General features: G+C 50.1%; 3 protein-coding genes across 6 annotated transcripts in view; all 3 read left to right on the top strand.

Moving 5' to 3' along the window:
- Positions 1-24092, top strand: part of LOC124057033 (nuclear factor 7, ovary-like) — a 546992-nt gene that overhangs the window by 23977 nt on the left and 498923 nt on the right. The gene's annotated exons all lie outside the window — the stretch shown is intronic.
- LOC124057053 (DDB1- and CUL4-associated factor 1-like) lies at positions 1181-15591 on the top strand. The gene is given in 32 exon segments (XM_046385142.1): positions 1181-1574; positions 2203-2399; positions 2494-2570; positions 2732-2805; positions 2958-3071; positions 3163-3300; positions 3423-4055; positions 4541-4642; positions 5360-5518; positions 5662-5841; positions 5965-6074; positions 6311-6410; positions 6965-7134; positions 7273-7397; positions 7487-7563; positions 8239-8403; positions 8620-8775; positions 8998-9417; positions 9419-9462; positions 9531-9660; positions 10308-10585; positions 10668-10866; positions 11146-11228; positions 11315-11399; positions 11562-11795; positions 11979-12072; positions 12205-12309; positions 12652-12725; positions 12969-13058; positions 13249-13395; positions 13723-13843; positions 14289-15591. Coding segments are annotated over 32 exon segments (4782 nt in total). The 5' UTR covers positions 1181-1538; the 3' UTR covers positions 14354-15591.
- LOC124057015 (dedicator of cytokinesis protein 3-like) overlaps positions 17546-24092 on the top strand; it is a 125531-nt gene continuing 118984 nt past the window's right edge. For 3 of the 4 annotated variants that reach the window (XM_046385056.1, XM_046385055.1, XM_046385054.1), the window contains exon 1: positions 17547-18317. In XM_046385056.1, coding sequence (XP_046241012.1) covers positions 18281-18317 — 37 coding nt within the window. In that variant the 5' untranslated portion in view covers positions 17547-18280. Of the gene's footprint in view, positions 18318-24092 lie in introns of all 4 variants that reach the window. The other variant, XM_046385053.1, reaches the window with a different exon arrangement.

Here is a 24092-nt window from a genome sequence, read left to right as displayed (position 1 = left end):
TTTCTCAGTCTGTAAAACATTTCTGGAGGTTTTCAGTGGTCCCCTCAAATGGCCCATCTTCCTCATTATCTTGACCAAGTTGCCAGTTTATGCAGGTGAAGTCTCTCAGTGAAGTGATTTTCATTCTGGATTTGTGGAGAAATTTCATCAGTAGTTTACAGAAGAAAACAAATGGCTTGTATATACACAGTGAAACCAGAGAACTGATGGTTTGATTTCATTACTGCTGTATTGACAGCTGTAGGAACTTATTGATCTAAGAATGTCAGAGCAGGGAAGGGAAGACGCGTTATTGATCAACACAGCAGACTGTATGTCGGTCTCATACATTCTTTATTACACCACTCAGAACCCTCCAGTGCAGGAAGTTTCTTTCCAGCTTTGAGTTGATTTCTGTATGCAAACGTGCACAGGATCAGATGAACACACTTTGCATGTAATCTGTCACACCTTTAACCAACACTTTATCTAACCAGTGTCTCACTCTAACAAGCACCACATAACATTACTACGTTACACCCATCCTTTACAGTAATTAGTCATAATGCAAATGCCCTCATATCAAACAGACTAAACAGTCTTACAACAAATGGCAAAAGCTTTGAAACTCCCATACCTGTCCAGCAGGGTGGGTGTGTCCCCTCTCACCCATCTGAAGAAGAGAAGTTTTCTCCTGATAAACTAAGTTATCTCAAGAAAACCAGTTTTGTTGTTTGTTTAACTTGTGATCCTGAGATAACGGCATTAAAAATGTGTAAAAACATAATCAATTATACTTTTCATTGGTTCAAATTTATTCATAAGTTGTTGTTATATTGAGAGAAGAAATTTGTAATATTGTAATACATAAACCACACTAAACTCAACTGAAGCAAAGGACCAGTTTTGTTCTTTTTACTGTTTTTGCTCTTTTGAACTACAAATCCCATCAGGACGTTCGCCATCTTTCGTCATCCACCGTCGACCGTCGGTGCATGACGTCGCGTGCAGCCGCCGAGAGAAGTTTGAAAATATAGCTCAAAGTTTTTTCCAGTTTTCTTTCGTTTTCTTCTTTTCGGCAGATTGACTGAAACTTCTGCCACAGACGAGTGGACGCGAGCGCCGCGGCCCAGAGGGAGCTTCTCTTCCGGTGAGTGCGCCATGTTTAAAACACTGTTAATCTGCTAGCTGGAGCCGTTTGACTCCCACATGCGGCTGTCAACGCGCCGCTGCTCCCACGCCTCGCTGCGCTCCTCTGACTCCAGGACCTGAGCTTCTCGGGACATTAGCCGGAGGGAGGAGCTGTGTGCGGTTCAATACGTAGATAAAATGCAGATGAGCCGAGGGACGCGGCGCGAACTCGGGCAAAGTTAGCCAAGTTTGCTAACTGTCACCTTGTTGCCGCGCTAGCTGAGCTCCCACGCGGAGCGCCGAGTGTCCTCTGAGCAGCGGCTGATGAGCCGGCTGTCCTGCCCAGTGAGGCCACCTGTTGGCCTGGACTCACGGCACCTCGGAGGCACTTTTTCACTGCGATAGCATGTGAAGTAGCCTGTTGGGTCATGTCTCCACGTCGAGCCACCCTCAGACAGCTGCTGGTGAGTATTAACAGGATGTGACAGGTGAACGAAAAGCCTCGCAGACATTCAGCGTCAGGTGTGTGGCTTTCTTCACAGCACGTCTGTTTTAACGCCACCTCTTCCCAGCCATCCTCGCTGGGAGTCGGAGGGCAGCATAAGTTGTGATCGTGTTGTCATACAGGACTTGTGTGATGATACAATAATCAGCTTTAATAAGGATTTCCGTCATGTGGCGAGTGTGTCCAAAATCACATGAAAGTGTCGTCTGTGTTCCCCTGTTAGACATGTCAGAAACTCTTTCTCAGTAACGTTTTCTTAAAATCATTTATGTGGAAAACAGAAATGTGTTGGAAAAAGCATCTGATTTTTCAGAAAAATATCTTTTTGAGCAAAATGTGTACATTATGTTTACCTTCTCTATCCACACAGCTATTTCTGTCACTTTTCACGACAACACACACATGCAGATGAGCTCCAAAATGGCTCCACACAGACACACTTTGGTCGGTCAGCATGTCGCCCTGTCGATCTTTTTCCCAGCATAATCAGAACGTTAAACTGTTGACTGTAAAGGGACGAACTCGGGTCAGTCAGTGCAGATTATCTAAAACCGTTTTGCTCTTCTTCTCCTCCTTTTGTCCTCCAGGCAGCCATGTCTTCCCAGGAAGAAGAACCGCCGGCTGCCGTGTCAGCTGCCCTGTCGTCTGCCCTGTCGGCCGCCGTGTCGGCCGCCATGGCAGTGGCCATGGCCGTGGACGCTAAGGCGGAACTCGCCGCGCTGCTGGACGAATGGGAAGAAGCCCAGCGGGGCACCACAGAGCAGCTGGTGTCCATCCTCACTAAGTTAGCAGCGATTTCAGACTCAGACGTGGTTTCATGTCAGGCCATCCGTTTGTGTCACGGCGGTGATGGTGTCTCGTTTCTGTGTTTCCTGCAGAATATCTGAGCTGATTGAGCGGGAGACGGCAGAGTATCACAAAGCAGATCCTGATCCGTTTGATGACCGTCATCCAGGTGACCATCAGTTACACCTTCAACCACAGTCCAAAAACACTTGTGACCCGATTTGGTGACTCTCATACGTCATCTTTTAGCTTTTTGTCCTCCGCACTCACTCGCTTTCTGAGCCGAAGCTTCTGTTCTGATTGGTCGCTGACTCCCGTGTGACTTTGCAGGGCGGGCAGACCCAGACTGCATGCTGGGACAGCTCCTGAAGATGCTCTTCATGAACGATGACTTCACTAATGCGGTGAGCACAGCAGCATCTTCCAGCGATCAGTGTGACGTGGTTTCATGTCCATCAGAGTGTGATCGATGAGTTTTGTTTTGATTCTGACTGATCACATGTATGAGTCTCTTACACACACTTTGACTCATTGGTTGTGTGTGTGTGTTTTCCAGCTGTTGGACACATATATCATGACCAGCCGAGAGCTCAGCCTCAACACAGCAGCCAGCCGTCTGCTTCAGAACATCATGCCAGGCCTGGAGTCTGCCGTCGTCTTCCAGGAGAAGGTCGCTTAAAAACACTGATGTGAAGATGTTATTTACACACATACACGCACTGCTGTGTTTTATTGTCTGTGTGCGTGTGTGTGTGTGACAGGAAGGTCTGGTTGAGAAGCTGTACTCCTGGGCCCGTGAAGCAGAGCGTCCGCTGTGCGTCTACGCCACAGGCCTGCTCGCCAGGGCCATGAGCACCCAGGAAGTGGCGGCCAGCTACCGAGAGGAGAACGCTCAGCTGGTGAGTCTCACGTAAACACACGAACATCCTGTCGTACAGTCCGACTTTGACCCCGCGGTGATTTAAGTTTGCGTATGTGGTGCTGCTGCTGTTCACCGTGTCTCCTCGTCTTCGTCGTCCAGGTGCCCATCATGATTCAGCGCCTGCATGAGCTGCAAACTGAAGAGGCCAGGAGTCACTTCAGTCCCACCAAGACGGCCCAGAATCTACCTCAGGACTCTCAGGATGAAACGACCCAAACCTCAAGCGTCGCAACGGACCTGCCAGACAAAACCGAGGGGGAGGGTGTGGGGGAGGAGGGGGAGAGCAGCCGGTCGGCAAAGGCCACAACAAAACCGTCGTCACAGCTCGGTTCCGCCCTGAGAAGCAGCAGCAGCAGTGGAGGGTCCAGCTCGACCCGACTGCTTCCGGACTTTGTTTATCAAGCGAGCCCAAACTCCGGCACCAGGGAGACGGAGGACGGGCAGAGAGGACGAGGAGGGAAGAGACGGGCAGTGAAGGAGAATGGGAGGCAGGCCAAACTCAACTTCACCACCTCCTCCCGCAGGACGGAGGAGGAGGAGGAGGAGGAACAGGAGGAGGCGGTGGAGGCAGAGGACAGGAACGATTCCATCGACCAGCCGGCCGGCAGCACCTCCTGGTCCGAGATGAGCTCGATGGTGATTGGCTCTGACTACCGCCTGCTGCCGCTGAGCTCGGCCATGGAGCAGAGGCTCATCCTGCAGTATCTGACGCCGCTCGGAGATTACCAGGAGGTGAGGCTGCAGACAATCCACCACCGGAAAATCTAAATAATACAAACAACAATGGCAGGAGCTAAATAGAATCCTGAGATTGTTTGTTCGTGTTCAGACGAGTACGCAGGAGGAAGCCGACCGAATTCGCCGAGCAGCAGATGTGTTTGATGCCCTTTAAAGAAATGATCTGTTATGATGTTTCCAGGAAAGTTCCTCTTGTGTTAATTCCATAAGGTTTTGAGGGAGGGGCTGCCATTAAAAGCCAGAGTTAGAGTAAAACATTTTGGACTTTTATGAGATGGAGCAAACCACATTTGCACTGAGGTTCCAAAGAGCTGAGATTCATTAAAGATGGACTTCTGTGATGCACCAGGTGACATTTTCAGGACGTTATTGTGGCTGTGCTGTGGTTCTTCAGCCCTCCATCTTTTAAGCTCCTGTTTCACTCAGACCTTTCACATTAAATCAACTGTAAAGTCGGTAATCTTTCTTTTCTTCTGCAGTTGCTCGCCGTTTTCATGCAGTTGGACACCCGCTCGCTGCTGATGAACTACATTGACCTCAGACAGACCGAAAATGTCCAGCTCACCTTTGATGCCCTCCTGGTAAGACCGTCCTCATAAGACACCAGAACATCAGGGACGTGGAGAGAAAATTGGCTAAAGTGATGTAGATTATTATTATCTCAAATCTGAGATTTATTAAACTCCTTTTAATTCAGTCGTCTACATCGTATTGAAGAGGCAGACAGTGAAAATCTGCATGTAAACCTCTCAGCTATGTTCCTATGACATGTTTTATTGTGAAAGACAAGGAAAACTTCCTTTGAAGACATGTTCACGTTATGAAAATTCAAAAACATTTTTACATCTTAGAGAAATTTTCGGGTTCTGTTCGAGTTTTGTTCCCAGCATTTAGCCGTCGGGTCGCAGTACGGCGTGAACCTTTAACCAGCCATGCAGTCCCTTATCTCCTCCGACCACCCAGCGCCTCCCCCACAGGAGGAGCTGAGCGTCTGTGGGTGAAGGATAAGATGAACCTCCATGGGTGTGGCTGAGCTCCATCCCAGCTTTACTCCGCAGTGTCTCACCTCTCACAGCTCACCTCCTCCTCCTCCCACCTTAGTCCCTCCCACCCGAGGTGACAGTGTGAAGACAAAGAAGAGTTGCTCCAACAGCCATTTAAATTATTTTTTTTTATTTAAACTAACTTTGTGGCCACTGTTTGAGTGGTGTGGACTCAGTATATCAGCCGCCGGCGCATCGTGTCAGTAAACGTGAGTGTCAGTAACTTCCTGTTCGTTCTGTTCTGTCTCCCGTCAGTATCTCGCCTCACTGCTCCTCCATAAGAAGTTTGCAGCAGAGTTCATCGCTCATGGAGGGGTGCAGAAGCTTCTGGAGATCCCGAGGCCGTCGATGGCAGCGACGGGAGTCTCACTCTGCTTGTACTACCTGGCATACAACCAAGATGCTATGGAGAGGGTACGGTACACACACACACACACACACACTGCTGGTTTGGATGTTGGGTGTGCAGGCTGAGGCCGCCTCCCTCAGCTGCTTAGTGGTTTAGTGAAGTTTGCAGGTTTAGCAGTTGAGGCGTTTCTGTGTGTTTGTGTTCACAGGTGTGCACCCTCCCGGACGGCGTGCTGTCGGACACGGTGTCCTACGCTCTGTGGCTGTTGGAGTCGTCCCACGCTTCAGGCATCTGTCACGCCACCATGTTTTTCTCCATATCTTTCTCCTTCAGAGCCGTGCTGCAGCTGTTCGACCATCAGGACGGCCTGCGCAGGCTGGTCAACTTGGTCAGAACTCAATCTGTGGTCTTAGGTTGCCTCAGTGCTTTAAATGTGCAGCAAGTTGCATTTTTAAATATGAATATCTTACTGTTGCCTTTGCATTTGGTTGAGTCTCCTCTCGCCCTGTAGGTCAGTACTTTGGAGATCCTGAACACAGAGGTTGAGGCGTCCAGAATGAGCGATGACCAGGTCTTCTCCAGCCGACAGACAGCAAAGCATACCTGCATGGCCCTGCGCAGGTAAGAGTGTACAGAAGTGTTTGTGTCCGGTCTGTTTGCTGGCTGTTGAGCCGAGTCCTGTGACTCTCCCTTTGATCAGGGGCTGAGGTCCAGACACACTCGGTCAGCTACAGGTCCATCAGCTCCTCCCTGTAGCTGCAGCACACAGCACAGGGAGCAGCAGCTGGCGGTTATTCTGATGTTATGCTGTTACAGAACACACTGAGCATGGGCTGATTGTTGATGACTTTGTTCAGGTACTTCGAGGCTCACCTGGGGGTGAAGGCTGAACAGGTGAAACAGTCCCTGCACTCGTCAGACGGAGGTGCTGTTGTTCCCACGCAGCCGTTTTACAAGGTATTTGTTGTGTTTGTCATCCTGTGTGTAACCAAATAAAAGACTGCATAAATGTCTTTGTCCTCTCAGCTACATGCGTCGTTCACAGTTCAAGGATTCAGGGAACTTTATTGTCATACCAGCTCACATTCACATGTTTATGGTACGAAATTAGGACTCAGGTCCTGGGAGCAGTAAGTAGAATATAAAAATATAAAAATAAAAGGTAAAAAGTTGAATAAAATAGATTGAAAATAGAATATGAAAAGAATATAAAACTAAACATTTAAATAAGCTAAACATTTAATTAAAGAAGCCGGTTTTAGCATATAGCAGCATAAATATGCATGTGCATATGTGTGTGCAAGTATGAGGTAGTCCAGAAAGTAGTCCTTAATATTGCATTTGTGGTATTGCACTTGTAGGATAAAGTGTTTGTAGTGCAGGTCTGTGTTGTCGGGGGGGTCAGGGGTGTGTGTGGGTGTGGGGTGGGGGCACTACGGGGCATGACTAGAGTTCAGCAGCCTGACAGCTTCGGTGTGTGTGTGTGTGTGTGGCTGGCTCTTTGTTTCCAGGCATACGCGTACACCAGAGAGCAGGTTATCGAGATGATGGAGTTTCTCATCGAGTGCGGACCCCCTCAGCTGCACTGGGAACCAGTCGAGGTTTTCTACAAACTGTCCTGTGTCCCACTGATGCTGCAGCTCATATCTACAGCCTGCGACTGGAGGACTTACTACGGCAGGTCAGTACATGTGACAGCCATGAGAGGTGAACCCTCTGTACTCTGGTAAAATCATGATGTCTGACTGTGTGTGAGGAGATGCTGACACATTTACAGCACTGATGAGTAGCTGTGTTCGTTTCCCTTGTGTGTGTGCAGGAGTGACACAGTGCGTTACGCCCTGGACATCCTGGCCATCCTGATGGTGGTTCCTAAAGTCCAGTTGGTGCTTGCAGACACTGTAGAAGTTCTGGATGAAACCAGGTCACCTGTTACCACTGTCGGTCAGTAGAGCTCTCAGTTCTCACTTTCAGCTCGGCCTCTGGGTCTTTGGTCCAGATGTCCATCAGTGTGTCTCTGGTGTCTGCTGCAGGTATGAGCATCATCCTGGGCGTGGCAGAGGGCGAAGTGTTTGTCAACGATGCTGAGATCCAGAAGTCTGCACTACAAGTAAGCAGCTGGCTGCAGTCAGTGGCTGACCCTGTTTGTTCAGATCCTACTGACTTTGATGATTTCCTGACTTGTCATCTTGTACCGTCAGGTCAAACCCTGAACACGTCTGTGGTTGTATCACGCGAGCTGAAAAACGCCTCTTCACTGAGCTTTTGGCATTTTAATTGAAAAATGTAGAAACACTCAGGTTGATGTATGACCCTCCCACTGTCCATGATTGGCTAAATGAAAATGATTGTGTTAACAAAACATTCCCAAATCACAAATCATTAAAGAACCTGTTGGACAGGAGTATTTCATCGTTTCTCAGTAGACCACATTCCCCTCAGCCCCAGCAGTACTGTGTGAGAGGACTGTAGTGCAAATTAGCAAATGTGGCTACCTCACCAAGCAGAGATGGTAAACAACATTAGCATGTTAGCATTTAGCTCAAAGCACCGTGTGTCAGTGCAGCCTCTCGGAGCCACATGGTGACGCATTCGTGCGAGTGAAAACCAGTCTGATAACTTCCTGATGTTCTCAGCAAAGTCCCCCCCTGACAAACTGACTGACTCTGTGGCTCTGATGCTGTCCTGACTTTAAATCAACAAGATCTCAAACTGCTGTGGGGAAAGCCAGCAGGGCAGTTCATCAGTGATGATCACTAACCCAACCTGAACTCCACCCCTCCAGGTGATGATAAACTGTGTGTGCGCCCCAGACCAGAGCCTCAACACTGTGGGTGCTTTCGCTGTGGCCCCCCTCAGGCCGTCCGTCCACCCACAGCAGCCTCCCACTCCCCACAACCGAGTGCTGGCCCACATGTGGCAACTAGTTCAGAACAACAACGGTATAAAGGTGAGATTACGTGGTTTTCGGTCTGGTTTTTAACAGTAGTGCAACAACATGGTAATGTACATAAAGAGAAAAGGGTGTCTACTAAATTCAGTATGCATGTTGTTTGGGCTTCCCACCGGCACCAGAATCTAGATTAATTGATGATGTATTAAGAAATGGGAGAAGCTCCTCAGTCCCCCGTCTCTGTTCTGAACCCTCTCACATCCGCCTCGCCAGGTGCTGCTGTCTCTGCTGTCGGTGAAGATGCCCATCACTGATGCAGATCTGATCCGTGCTCTGGCCTGCAAGGCTCTGGTCGGACTCTCCCGCAGTTCGGCCATCAGGCAGATCATCAGCAAGCTGCCGCTGTTCACCAGCGGCCACATCCAGCAGGTGAGCACAGGACCACGACACGGGAGCTGAGGCTAAATGCTGAACATCGAGTGGCAGCCAAGACCGAAGAACAACGACAACATTGAACAGCTAAAAATCAGTCATGTGACACGTGTGCATCACAGCTGCAGATAAAAATCACAAGAGTTTGTGCGGTGACGGGTTTGGAGGATGAAGCCAGAGGTTTGTGTTTGACTGATGTGTTTTTGTTTTCCGCCACAGCTGATGAAGGAGCCGGTGCTGCAGGACAAACGCAGCGAGCACGTCCGTTTCTGCCGGTACGCCGCCGAGCTGACGGAGCGAGTGTCGGGGAAGCCCCTCCTCATGGGCACCGACGTCTCGCTGGCTCGACTGCAGAGGGCCAACGTTGTCGCCCAGTCGCGGATCACGTTCCCTGAGAAGGAGCTGCTCATGCTGATCAGAAACCACCTGGTGGCCAAAGGGCTCCACGACACGGCCAACACGCTCGTCAAAGAGGCCAATTTATCCGTAACGTCTCTCTGTGCGAACGCTTCCTCCTGCGTCACACCTCCTCCGCCCTCCTCCTCCTCAGGGATCCCCAGGACTTGCCGGTTAGCTGGCGGCATCGCAGCTCGTGTTGCCGGCCATGTTGGAACGTCTCCTGTCTCCTCAGTTACTGCGGCCTCCTGCTCCTCCCACACCACTCCCTCCTCTTCTCGTTCCCTCGTCGCTCCTCACCCCTCGTGCTCTTCTTCATCCTCCTCTGCCCTCCCCGCACCTCCTCCTCATTCCAGCCCTCATGGGCAGGGCTCACATCTGGTTGGGCGCATTTTGTTCTCACGAGAACGTCCGGTGGTCCATTGCAGCTCAGGGAAAAAGCTTCGTGCACTGAAGCAGAAGTCTGACCACGGTGCCTTCATACAGGTCAGTCACACGCTTCACTCGTTCGTGGTTTTATCAGTCCGATTCTTCTCACACTTTCTGAATGTCTCTCCAGTTGGTTAAGTGTGTTCAGTCGTTTGTGTTGCCCTCAGGATGAAATGTGCACAGCTGATGACGCTCAAGTCGAGCTGAGCTGTACTGAACTCACATGTGTTAGCGTGTCCCTGAAAGCACCACGGTGCCACAGTACAACCTCACACAGCTGGAAGAGTGTCAGAAAATACGGATGCACTTGAGTATCACGATGTTAGTGATGCTGTATCGCCTCCCAGAACCTGTATTGATTTCTGATTAACACAGAGGTGTGTTCTTTATACAATACACTTCCTGCGACTTTTTCAGCTGTGTAGTCATTGGACATGAGCAGCTCTGCGATATTGATCGTTTGCTCAGCGTCCTGTCGGTGCTGATTAATCAGCCAAACAGATTAGTCGATCTGCCTGTGTGTGTGGTGGTCTGGGTGGAGGGTCAGCCTCCTCTCGTTCCGGCAGAACAACATGCTGCTTCCTGTATGCCAGGAAGCAGCTGATGGTCTGTTGATACTGATCCATATGTCTGGATGAGGGGACGCGTGTCGCATGTCTCAGACTCAGGATCAGCTCAGGACCAGTTTTTCCTCTCTCAATCAGACTCCAGCCATGAAGAAGCAGCTAGAGCGCCACCTTCCTTCTCCCCCGACCCTCGACAGCATCATCACCGAGTACCTGAGGGAACAACACGCCCGCTGCCCCAACCCTGTCACCACCTGCCCCCCCTTCTCTCTGTACACCCCCCACCGCTGCCCCGAGCCAAAGCAGAGGCGACAGGCATCGCCCAACTTCACCGCCCGCCTGGGGAGCAGGGTGCTGTACCCGAAGTACGGAGGGGTGGACCGAGGCTGTCTGGACAGACATCTCATATTTAGCAGGTAACGGACACACGTCTGGAAAACAGGACTGTAAATGTAGTCATTTTTCTACTGCTCCTCATGTCCCTCTGCTCATCTTCAGGTTTCGTCCCATGACCGTCTTCCACGAGGGTGACGGAGACGAGAGCGGTTTCACCTGTTGTGCCTTCTCAGCCCGCGAGCGTTTCCTGATGCTGGGAACCTGCTCGGGTCACCTCAAATTCTACAACGTGTTCTCTGGAGAGCAGGTGGCCGACTACACCTGCCACACGTCAGCCATCACGCACCTCGAGCCCTCCAGGGTGCGTTCACACACACACACACACACACACGTCTCCGAACGCCTGCAGACGAAATGGAGTGACATCATTACATCACTGAAGAAGTGTTTTTGTGCCGGTGTACCAATGAGCAGCGTGGAGCCTGAAAGCTGCTGAATCTGCAGCTCATCTCACAGCTTCGGCTTTTGGCTTTCAGCTTTCAGCTTGTTTATGTGTGCGGCTCCAGCTGTTCTGACAGATGTGTGTGTCACGTGTACACGATTTGGTCAAATTTAACTGGAAAAAAACTTCATTTGTCAGGACGGGAAGTTGCTGCTCACGTCTGCTTCCTGGAGTTTCCCGTTGTCTGCTCTCTGGAGTATTGATAGTGTCTTCAGCAAGAAGTAAGACTCACACACATGCACACACACACTCACACACACTCTGTCTGTGTGGTTGTGGTGTCTGAAGTGTGTGGTTTCTTTCTCAGGAGCTCGTTTGCAGACGAGCACTACGTGGAGTTCAGTAAACTCTGTCAGGACCGAGTCATCGGCACCAAGGACCAAGTCGCATATGTAAGTTACCCCAAATGTTCTGCCCCGACTCGGTGATGCTGAACGTCACCTTTCTCGTCAGTCAACTGTCCTCAAGCTTCACGTTCTTCCAGGTTCGTCACCAGTGGACGTCCCCTCTAACTCTAACATTTAATCATCATTTCTATTCCTCTCGTGCTGCAGATCTATGACATCCAGACGGGTCAGAAGACCCTGACCCTGAACGACTCAGCCCTGGCCAACAACTACAAGAGAAACTGCGCCACGTTCAACCCCACGGACGACCTGGTGCTGAATGACGGCGTGCTGTGGGACGTGCGGGCGTCGCGGGCCATCCACAAGTTTGACAAGTTCAACATGAACATCAGCGGGGTTTTCCATCCCAACGGCCTGGAGGTCATCATCAACACTGAGATTGTATCCTCTGATCGCGGTGGTTTGAAACTCGAGAGCTTCAGGGCACAAACGACATTAGACCAAAGCTTTGTTTACGTTTTGTTCCCCTCCTGACTCTTCGTAGCTCGTTGATCGTCTGTTTCGTCTTGTGGCGCCTTTGCGTGTGTCTGTACTGCCGTTGTCGGCCTTGACAGCAGGTGTCAGTGGGACCTGAGGACCTTCCACCTCCTGCACACTGTCCCCGCTCTGGACCAGTGCAGGCTGGTCTTCAACAGCAACGGCACCATCATGTATGGAGGTATGGGTTTTAGTGTGTTTGTGTGTGTGATGAAGTGAGTCATTGCACAGTGATGTGACTGTCTGTTTCCCCTCCCTCACACACTCCTCTGTCTTTGTGTGTGTGTGTGTGTGTGTGTGTGTGTGTGTACAGCAATGCTGCAGGCTGATGAAGAGGACGACGCCATGGACCAGCAGATGAAGAGTCCCTTTGGCTCGTCCTTCAGAACCTTCGATGCCACAGACTACAAGCCCATTGGTAGGCTGCACTTCCTGTTTATTGCAGACTTCATGCTCATTGGTCAAATACAGCAGCAATCCCCGGCCAGGGGTTCCTGTACCTGAGCAGGTGCGTCAGCAGCTGCCAGGAGGTTTTTGGAAGGAAAGTTGGACTAGTATGTGTGAACGTCCACTGACTGACTCGTCTGTAAGACTCTGAGTTTGTTTTTGTGCCTTTTCACAATTCAGGAAGAATAATGAAAAGATAAAAACATGGCCGCCTTCACCTTTTCACCACCGGCCTCACTCAGATTTGCTTTTCTGGACTTTTTATTTCTCTTTGGCTGTCGTTTATAACTCAGGACTTTTTTGTTCTTTTCAGCCACAGTGGATGTAAAGAGGAACATCTTCGACCTGTGCACCGACACCAAAGACTGCTACCTGGCTGTCATCGAGGTACCGTTCTCCACCTGTAGCCTGTTAGCTCGGACGGGAGGGCTGAACAGGAAGTCAGATACAGATCAGACCCATCAGAGGATTGTTGTGGCTCTTGTCTCAAGTTAATCGTTTGTTGCCTTTTTGTCTTGTACGTCCCACAAGGGCTGCAGCTCACAGTCGCCTTCAGTGTTGATTTGATTGATTTGATTGATTTGAGGCCACAGATCTTCTCTGTTGTTGTGCTTTAAACTGACCGTGTAGAACCAGGACACCGTGAGCTTGGACACGGTGTGTCGTCTGTACGAGGTGGGACGGCACAAACTGGCCGAGGAGGGAGACGACGACGACCAGGTGAGACGCGCAGAACCCAGCATTCGCTTTCCTCCATGTTTGTTTGCTGCCATTTAAGAAGCTGGAACCAGCAAATGCTAAACATTTTCCTTAAAATGAGTCAATTAAACGTTTAGTCGTCTAATCGTCGCAGCTTCAGATGCTTAGAGAAACTCGACGTTCTGATTTGTTTAAGTGTTCGTCTCTTCAGGACGATGAAGACCAGGATGATGACGACTCCTCAGACTCGGACGACGACGATGACGACGATATGGACACAGACCCGCTCATCGAGGAACTGGAAAATAACGACGAGCCAGATAACGAAGAGCGAGCCAACTCTCCGACCGATGAAGAGGTACGGCGATGAAGAGGAGTCGTGTTTCCTCTTTTGCTTCCAGTTTTGTCTTTACGTGTTATCGTCACGATAGTCCTGCTCGTTCTCCTTTTTGTTGGATTCATTGAATTTGTTTGCTGCTCTGAGGTGTCAGAGGTGATTCAGGATGTCGTGTCTCTCCTGATGACATCACAGTAATACAAACGATGTCACAGGTTGTTGAGTTGAGTGCGTGAAAGTTGAATCCTTTGGTTTCTTGGGATGATAATGTGGCTGAAGGTCTGAAGTCTCCAGTGGAAAGACGGCTGTGACAGCAGTCCTCAGTCCTCTGTGTCTGTCCAAACGCAGATTGCAGATCTGCTTGGCGGCAACAGCGATGACGACAACAGCGATGACGACGACGACGACGATGACGACTCAGGAGGCTCCGACCGCTCGGACAGGAGCGACGATGGATCTGACCCAGACTGTAAGTGAACTTACTGGCTCATCAAAGTACGAAGCCACGCTGTTGTATCTCTTGAAGAACGTGACTTTGGCGACTTGCTGGCATAAGTTTGTACCCGTCAGCACTGATGGCGACCTCTCCACGCCATCAGCGCTGACACACCCCACGCCGACACACACGCCGCCTGTGGAGCTTTGCTCTGGTAACAGTCTGTCCCGGAGGACACGGTGTCCATGATGTCCAAAACCAGTTTGGACCTCGGCACACTTTTCCACTTTGTGTCAGTCAGTCTCAGACGAGCTCACAGACTTCTGAAGGGTTTGTGGCTCAGATGGATGTTTGAAACCGTTCGTGGAAGTGAAGCTTATTCAGTTCATTTAATGCTTATACACTGTTTTTATTGTGATTCCCAGAGTGTGTGGTTCAGAGTCGAGTTTAAGTGTGTGTGCTGTGTGTCTTCATGCAGACCCAGGACAGTCCGATGAGGAGGTTCAGATCCTGCGGGCCCTCGGTGACCGATGGTTCTCCTGAGCTGCCAGAGGAGGCTCCTCCGCCGACCATGTGAACCTCGATGAGACTTTGGTGTTTTTAAGCCCTCAGTCGGTCCGTCAGCTGGACTGTGAACGCACCGATGTGCACACAAACGTCCTGCAGGATCACAGAGACATCTGAGCTTTAGAGAGACCACGGTGATGCTGAATAAATTAACTCCCAAAGACCACGAGACTCACTTCAGTTTCACACTTTTCTCCTCTGCTTCGTTTGACTTTCTGTTTCTGCTGGAAGGAGGATGTGAAGACGAGACGTTTGTTTGGTTGAATTTGTTCACCATAAACGGCCAAACCGCCAGTGAATGTAAACTTAAGTCAAGGAAGTTTACTTTTGCCCCACAAATGAGTCCCTCAGGTTTAATCTTCATGTTTAACATCTGAAATTTTAACACGTGACTTCAGAAACACACAGAAACCTGAGCGTGTGTCCAGAGCCCACCAGGGGGCGTAAGAAAACAGTACATCTGAGTACTGCAGTGTTTCGTGGTACCGTATCAGTTCTAATGGACCGTCACCGCAGCGTCGCCATGCGGTTCGTCCCATTCTTCCGCTGCGTCGGTGTTGAACTGCTCGTTCAGTTTCCCACACGATTCAGCGAACAGGAGTCCGTTTTAATGAGGGGAGACTTCCTGTTTCATAAATGAGTTGAATTTATTGTCTTGACTGTTTATTTTGGCTTATGGTTGTGGAGCTCAGCGTGTTTCAGGTGTCTTTGTTCCTGAATAGAAGTGTCAGTTCTGTGAGGACGGAGGACCTGCAGGGTCCCCGGGACGTCCCTGCAGTCCGCAGCGTGTGGACAACGTGTGGACTGCAGGGGTTGGAGGTTTGTAGCAGCTGATGGTGTTCACGTCATGTCATCATGTCTCACTTCATAGTCACGTGTCGCCGTGTGATTTGTGATTCATATTTGTATTGTCTCGATTAAGTTTTCAGTTGTTCATGTGGTTTTGTTAGATTTTGACAAGCACCAGTTCTTTCACTATGAGCTGCTACAAAATGGGGACGTCCTCAGGGTTCAGGTGCGCTTTGCCCCTCGCCGGGCGCCGAGTCTCTGAGCTCCCAGCGGGACGTGAAGGCTGCTTTAAGGAGCAGCTGAAGTCAGTCCATCCTCAGTTTTACAGCAGATGGTCTGGGAGTCTGTTTGAGATTCAGTGAGACTCAGTCCGCTTCACTTCACGAGTCCTGCTTTGATAATAAAACTGCTGCTTTGTCTCGTCATGTTAACGTGTGATCGTGTTTTTTGTTTGTGATTTGACGTCAGTCACACGAGCAGGTAAGAAATCGCAGCATAAGAAACGTCCTTTGTGTCCCTCAGTCACGATCAGACGTCTCAACGTTTGCCGTCAGTCACCAGAGGTCAGTTCTGCAGCACTGACATCAACCAAAGCCACATGACGTAGCTGAGCTGCACAGTACAGACGGCTGACACGGGATGGACAGACTGACATCAGATGTTGTCTCCAGCAGCTCTTCTCAGGTGGTTTCCCCCACAGACTACTAAAGTGACGTCTTAGACTGAAAGATAAAAGAAAATGCTCATTAAATTCTTCATATGTTTAATCTTTTCTCTGATATTTTCTGTTCACCTGAGGCACAATTTCTTTCCTCGTCCAGTTTTTGTTTCCATCTCTGCAGGTTTTGTATGATTTCAACCTATTTATACGTTACAATAACAGACTGTTAGTGAAGAAATAAATTAAAATAAAAAACATGTTTCATTGTTTGGATTGCACTCTTCATTTCTCACAGTAACTGCTGATTCCTCTGCTGCTGTCAGACTGACTTGTGGACTCTTTGGTCTCCGTTTCCAGGACGAGTCACCAGGCTGCAGAGGGAGGACGTCTGGAGGAATAGGACACCTTCAGCGAGTCCTCACAGGTGCGTATCTGAAGCATCCAAAGCTGCTCTTTCCGAAGCAAAAGGTCGACTCTTAAAGGACACACGACATCTGAAGTTCCTCCCAGCTGCTGTCTGACATCTTCTGAAGCCTTTTGAACTGGACTCTTGATGGACCAGCCTGTTTTCAGCAGGCTGTGAAGGTTGAAGTTCCATGGTGAGCTCACAGAGTTGACATGTTATCATGTGTTAGTGTGCAGGCGATGATAATGATGTCCTGCAGACTTGAGAAGTTCTCTTTCTGTTGGTTAGTGTGATGAATTGCCTTGAAGTCTGGCTGTGCTGTCAAAATGTCTGAGCGATTTCTCCTTTGAAATGTCTCTCAAGTGACACTCTGATGTCTGGTGTTTCATGTGTCCTCCCTGTCTGTCGTTCTGCCTTCGTCCTTCCGTCCCGCGGCTCCCTGACCTCGACTGGACCAGAACGCGGTCTGTGAGGTCTGTTTTACTGGGTGTTTGTTTCTCTTCAGACTCGTTTCTCATGCTGCACCAGGATGTGACATGTTGGAAGCTTCAAGACCAGCGTGATGCTGTCTGTCTGTGAGTGGAGGTGTGGGGGCCTGGAAGGACACACATCACATCATATCATGTGATGTGTGTCTCTGTCCGTCCCGTCTTGTCCTCTGCAGTCTCTTTAGTGAGACACTCGTCTGTCAGTCAGCCTCGGCTCACATGAACAAACAGGAAGAAGAAAAGTGTTTTATCTTTCACACTGACCACCTTGAGATCACCATGGTTACCTTCCGAGTGAGATAAGCTGTCCCAGGGTTGTCTGTCCTTATAACATGTCTGCATGCAAGACGGTGCGTTACCCAACGCTGTCCACAAGGGGGCACTCATAACAAACGCTGGTCTCTGGAGGCGACAGTAAATCAGTCACAGCATGACAGGAGTGATGTCACAGTGTGTGTTCGTGTAGTCCTGTAGCTGTGGGGGACAAATCGTTTACAGTCTCATTGTGAGGATTCGCCTTCCTTATGGGGACAAAATGCAAGTCCCCGCAACGTAAATCATTAAATATTAGATATTTAATGATACTAAACATTGTTAGGATCAGGTGGTGGTTAAGCCTCCAGGAAATGGGTGGAAGTCTATACAATGTCCTCCACAACTCTGTGTGTGTGTGTGTGTGTGTGTGTGTGTTCAGGCTCCTCTCTGTACGTGCTGAGTTGTGTTTACGGTCTCTTTTGTCCTGCGCTACACTGAAGCTGAATGTGCGTCATGTCACCAGTGATAACCTTTAACGATCAGGTGGCGCAGCGGACCCACACACACACACACACACACACACACACACACACACCATCTCCCTCCCTCGGCCGTGTAACCCGCTCTGTCTGTAGGCTCCGCGGTCTCCTGATCCTCTTACACTCCTGTAGGCTCCGCCGCTGCCGCGCCGCGCCGCGCCGCGCCGCGCACGACCGCTCCGACGCCGCACACTGAGGGGGCTGGACTCCTCTCACATTCCTGCTCACAACAAGTTTGACAGCAGCGCCGGGAGCAGGAGGGCGGAGTGCTGAGGAAACAACGGCAGCCGGAGAGGCTGTGAGATGCCGCACAGACTGAGGAGCGGATCCCCGCGAGGCGAGAGGCGGCCGGGCTCAACTTAACGGAAAGGCGCTCGTGTCGTGCGCGCTCCGTGACGTCGTCACAGCTGCTCTGCTGTAGCCGCCGAACAGCACCGGGGCAGCTCTGTCGCCCTGACCTCACGGTGCTCTGGTGAGGCATCATCCTGCTCTCTGCGCGGCGGGTCGTCGCCGCAGAGCGCAGCATCCACAGCAGGCGCTGCGCCATGCGTCACTCCGAGCCGGACAGGACGGGAAACATCGTCGACAGCTGAACACTGATTATTTCCCTCCCTCCCATCAGCCCGAGCGGTCCGAGGAAACTTTTCTCCCCCCTGGTCCTCCCCCTCGGTGTCCCCCCTCTCCGGTGGTGGCTCCGCAGGATTCCCATGAAGCCACGCAGCGGGTGATCCTACTTTGTTGGGGATTTTTTGTGCGCCGGACATCATGTGGACGCCGACGGAGGACGAGAAGCTGGGAGTCGGTGAGTAGACTGTGTGTCTGTTGATTTGTTTCAGCGAGCAGCTCACACGAGCTTAGCGCGTTCTGATGAAAGCTTTCAGGTGCGTAAGGATGATCACCTGTCACAGCGTGACTTCGTGCGTCTGCTGAGCAGGTCCTCGTGTGTTTGTTCCTTCTCTGAACGCATTTTAAATCTGTTTGTGTTCTGTTTGTGAGATGTTGTCCTCCTTTCTGTGACATTACGGTTGGATCAGCGTTTCCGACGGGACTGCGTGAGTGTTTGGTACTTTGAGGCTCTTTGTGAGGCTGCGGGGCTTTGCAGCATCACCGCACGTGCTGCTGTGTTGCTGTCGGTCTCAGGTGTGTCACAGGTGATGTATCAGCCAGGACAGCACTGAGAGCCGTTAGCCAAACACCTGCCTCTCCTTCTGAACATCTCTATGCTGTCGTCTTCTCTACAGCGTGTTGCGTTTGTACGTTTCTGTGTGACAGCTGCGCACTGGACAGAATGTGATGGTGCGATACTATCGCGAGGTCACGATTCTTTATATCGTGATGTGTCGCGATACTGTCAGCAAGTCCAGATGTGGTTTCATAGGCGTGTGTTTGCTGACTTCTGCCTGCCTCAGCTGACGTTACGTTGGCGCGTCAGATGTCTGAAGACAGATTACAGCACTGCCCCCTAGCGGTCAGGGGTTTGAACACATAATGAACCATCGCCACAAATCTTTACATGTAAACTATTCATAAAAAATCAATACAGTGTTTTCGAGGGTCAATACAGTACAACAAAACAATACTCGAGTGTACTGATAATTTCTTAGCAGGGTTTCTGTTCCTGTTCGAGCACCAGTTACGTGAGGTAACGTTACCCCGATGTAACGTCCTGAACATCACTCACATGCTGAATGAGGTTTGGACCAGTTCATCAAGCCAACACCCGACTGGTGCTTTCTGAGCCACAGTCCCTGGCCACATGAACAGGTACACCAGTCCACAAGCAGATGCACGTTTCCCTCTGCGCAGGGATACACAAAGAAAATAGTTCCTACAGGCACCTGCTTACGACAAGGTCTGTGGATCCTGTTGAGTAACCAGGTTCTGATCTCTGGAAAGTGACACAGCTGTTCAGTTTTCTCACGTATTTTTCTGTGAAGTTCCATCTCGTTCTACTATATTGAAGAGAAGGCAGAACTGTCCCTTTAAATGAATTCCTCTGCGACGATGTGGATCAAAGCTGAACATTACTGATGTGAAGCTGAGGGTTCTTCCCTGCTGTGACAAACTCCTACAGCCCAGTAAAATTAGCATAAGGCTTTAAAATGAGGCCCCAGATCCCTGACCAGACCCCCTGTGGGTGCCAGCCCCCCACCCCGATGGTGCTGTGGACTTACAGCCGGCCGGGTGTCTCCGAGTGACCGATCGGGCTGAAGTGTACGGTGGTGTCTGCAGTGGGACTGAGCCGGGACTCTGCTGACAGGAAGTCAATGTGAGGAATCATGACTCCAGCACTCCGTTAATTGGAAAGAGACGTTACCTGAATTTGAATGAGAGGCTGAGTGTGTGTGTGTGTGTGTGTGTGTGTGTGTTTCGGCTGCTTGATACCTTCATTAGACTCCAGCTGTGGCTGCATGCTGAGGCTCCTTGAATTACTCTGCCAGCATCCAAATCAGAGCTGCATCTCAGTGTGGATGGTTTGTTGGTGCACGCTGGCAGCCATGACACGAGGACAACACCAGCACAGTGTGACAGGCCTCCAGTCTGGACTGTCAGTATGTGGTCCACTGGCCCTCTGCACGACGCGCTCTGTCCCACCCTCAGAAGGACCATCCAGGAGCCGTGCGTCCCCGTAAAGCGCAGAGCTGCCCTCGTGTCCACAGGCTCTTTGTGAACTTGTTTAACGTTAAGTGAAAGCAGAAAGTTGCTGCCATGCTGTTTAAACTTCCTGTCCATTCACGAGGGGGTCAAAAGGCTTTCTGGGTAAGCAGCAGCAGGTTTAAAGCAGCTCATCAAGCAGTCCAAACAGGGTGGTGTTCTGGGTGGATGTTGGGTGTACAAAGTTCAGGACTGTCACACCAGAATCCAGAGTTTGAATCCAGTCTGTCCAGTCTCTTACTGGTTAAGGCTGGGAAAAGATCTTGGCTGATACGTCTGTATATGATGGCGGTTAACTCGACCTGAACAGCTCAGAGCCTCCTGATTACATTTGGTCACTCGTTCACAAACTGCTGGATTGCTGCGTTGGATGTCGAGTAAAGACTGAGCAGGTTCACACAACAGATGAAAGACCTTAAGGAAATCCTTAAACCCATGTTTTAAAAAAAGGATGAGAAACGAGCGTCCAGAAATCCTCAAACCCCCCCTTCATCCTGGACGGTCACGTATCCCCTCGGTGTTGTCGTGTTTGTGTGTTTTGTGCCTTTTGTTCGTGCCACCATTTGTGTTTTTGCTGGGTAAGGCTTTGCATACCAAGGCAGGGAGAGCGGTAACTCATAGAGCCGCTCCAATGGAGTCGGGATGACTAGTGCCTGCTCGCAGAAAACAGCCATTCAGCCGGATGAATGCAGCTTTGTGGCGCCCATAGAGGTCCCTGAATGCAGCTTCACCTCCCCCAGGGCTGCACAGCACAGCGCTCAGTTCTCACACTCACAGATAACATGGAACAGACAGACAGGCAGGCAGACAGACACGGAGGCAGGCAGGCGTACAGACAGGCAGACAGGCGGGTATGCAGACAGACAGGCACAGAGGCAGGCAGGCAGGCAGGCGGACAGACAGGCACAGAGGCAGACAGGCAGGCACAGAGGCAGACAGACAGTCACAGAGACAGACAGACAGACAGGTGGTTCCAGACAAACCTGTCAAACTCACAGTGATTCTTTTTCATTTAAATATGTGCTTAAATCAAAGTGCAAAGTGACTCTCGTGTTTCTCGGTCCAGTCCCATCAAATGTTCTCTGATGTGCGAGCTAACACAGGCTGTTTGTTAGCTGTTAGCCACTTAGCTCAGCTGCCTCCGTGTGCTTTGCCCTGACGTTAAACTGCAGAAGAAGAAAAGCTGAGCGGTTGTTGTGAGAAACAAAAACAGGACGAGTCACATGTTGTCCTGACGGATTGTGGTGCCACAGATTTGATTCATGTTAGGAAGTTAGTCAGGTCAGTGGAGACACACACACAGACACACACACTGCACTGTAACACTGATGTGTGTCACACACACACACAAACACACACACATGCCACAGCACGTTTCTCACAGCCTCACCAGGCGTGAAGCGGCGCTGAAACTGGGTCACAGTCACACTGACAGACGTGTAAAGGAAGTCCTTCTTATGTTAAGCGCTTCACCTTTCCTTTTGTTTTTTATTCCTTCTCTCTTTTCACTCTGTTTTCTTTCCTCTGACCCATTTATCCCGAGCCGGCTTTTCATTTGGCTGCCGCTGGTGCTCATCTGTCCCCACATCCAGTAGGAGAAGCTGGATCGGGACTCCTCCCGGCTGAGGGAGCGACCTGCCAGGCGCCTTTAAACACGTCTTAATCACCTTCCTCAGACGTGTTCGGTTCTCTTTGGGTCAGCTGTCTGTCTGACGCACCTCATGGATCAGATGCGTCCTCACGCTGTGTCCCACGCTGGAGGACAAAACATCAGAATGAACAGTGAATCAGGACAACACGGCGCCAGATTATCAGACAAAACCGTGTTTTATCAGTGAAACAGTTTGCTTGTGTACCTGAGTGAAACCGACCTGCTGCTGTGTGACGAGGACCAATCAGAGCCACGTGATAAACAGGTGTTATTACAAAAAACATATTCACTATCAGTCATCAGACCAAAGACTACATTTTCATACAGTTTAGGAAAATGTGATGTTTTTCCAAAAACTGCAATTGAATTTACGCAACTGAAAACCGTTGGTGGGTTTCCACTCACTGACCAAAGAAAAAGCAGCTGCTGGACGTGTTGGACATGTTGGACATGTTGGACGTGTTGGACGTGTTGGACGTGTTGAAGCCGAGGAAGCTGTGAAGCGTCTCTGAGGCGAAGTCCATTGCTTTTGCTTCCCGCCCACATCGCCGCTGCTCTGCGTCACCTCCCCGCTTGGCCTTTCAATCACATCTCACCACAACGAGCTAACAAGCGCACATCGCACACGGCGTCTTCGCTCGTCCAGTCGTCCCTGGGTGAGGTGGGAAGTGGTCTCCCCTCCTCCTGCAGGTTCTGCTCTGCACTGCGCTGCAGTCATTAAAATTAAATTACAGCCATTAAAATGTGTCAGCCGGCTCGAAGGTGTGGAGCCCACCTGATCCGTCCGCTGTGTGAAGGGCAGGTCGTCACAGGGTCAGCACACACCCCAGTTCACGTGTCAGGTCCTCCTACGTGTGTTTGGCCTGTTTACTTCAAAAACATTCAAATCAATTAATCAAGCATCAAAATCATTTAACAACTAATCCATTACTTGTTGCAGCTCAACAGAGTAAAGCAAATAGCAGATTCAAAACACTCAGAAAAGTCACTTTGCATTCAGGTGGCTCCAGACTGACACGTTTCTTCCTTTGCGTGTTGATTTCCACACGTATGTGTTTGCGGTCCACGTGTGACACGGCGTCTGCTGTGTGGCGTCTGTTGTCTCCACCGTGCGTGTGTGATTGGACAGACTAACGGATGAACAGATGCTTTGATTGGAGGAACTTGAGGTTCTCGCCAGTGTTCTCGTCATCCGTGGCATTCAGACTTTCAGGATCTTGATCCAGACCGCGAGGATGATCCGGTCCGCCACCCTCCCACATCCTGCCTCCTTCCTCACTGCTTTCCAAATGTACGTCTCCATGAGGGCAGCGGTTGTTTTCCTGGATCCATTAAGGCCCGTTTTAATGAATGGGATTATCTGAGCCACATAAAACTCCAGTCTGCCTCACAACCGCTTGTTGGGCTGAAGCATCCCGAGCAGGAACCCGAACCCCCGGCTGCTCTCACTCTGAACATGTGAAACAATCACAGCGATGCCTTTAGCGGTTTATCATCCCTGTGAAAGTGTTTACCGGCCACAGATTTATAGCTTTAATCTTAAAGCTTCTGTAAAATAAAAGCTGCTCCCAGAGGAGAGAAACATCTAATTGGGAGGAGATCCAGCGTGTTTCCCCAGACACTGGAGTGTATCCAGGCCAGCCCTCTGCAGCAGAATCTAACGTTAATGCAACGTACAGGAGGAGCCCTCAGCCAACGGATTCAGGTCACCGTGTGACTGCTGCCTTCACTTGTGTGTCAGATAAAACTCAACAAGTGTTGCTGGTCAACCAGTAAGATTTGGTATTTAGTAAACATGACATGTTGCAGTAAAACAACTTGAAAATACTAAAAGTGGCAAGTTCGACTGGAAAGTTTTTTAAATTGGATGAATCTTTTTTTGAGTCATTTCGATCAGTTTTACAGCAGGTGGCGCTGTAGCCCTCTTGTGGGCGTTGTTCACAAACACTACACACAGAAGGCAACATGGTTTGCTTCAGCAGACAAAGTATAACACACAAAAATCCGTGAACGAACTGTAGTGCCTGCTGCTCGCCACACAGCCTGAGAGAGAAAGGTACTGCATGAAAATGAACGAATCGCTCACTGAAAGGACTCATTACCCCTGAGTCATATTGAATGAATCGTTCACAAGTGACACATCAGTAGAAAATACTTAGAGGAAAGTGAGCCCCTGGAGTACAAGAATATCGTGCCGTTTGGTCGGATTTTTATAGAGTTTTGAAATTAACAATCACTGGCTGATGTTTCACGAAATAGGAATGAAAGAGA

Source organism: Scatophagus argus, chromosome 3, assembly GCF_020382885.2.
Source record: "Scatophagus argus isolate fScaArg1 chromosome 3, fScaArg1.pri, whole genome shotgun sequence".
NCBI lineage: Eukaryota > Metazoa > Chordata > Actinopteri > Scatophagidae > Scatophagus > Scatophagus argus.
The sequence above is the reverse complement of the archived record's forward strand: the minus strand, read 5'-3'. Positions and strand labels throughout refer to the sequence as shown.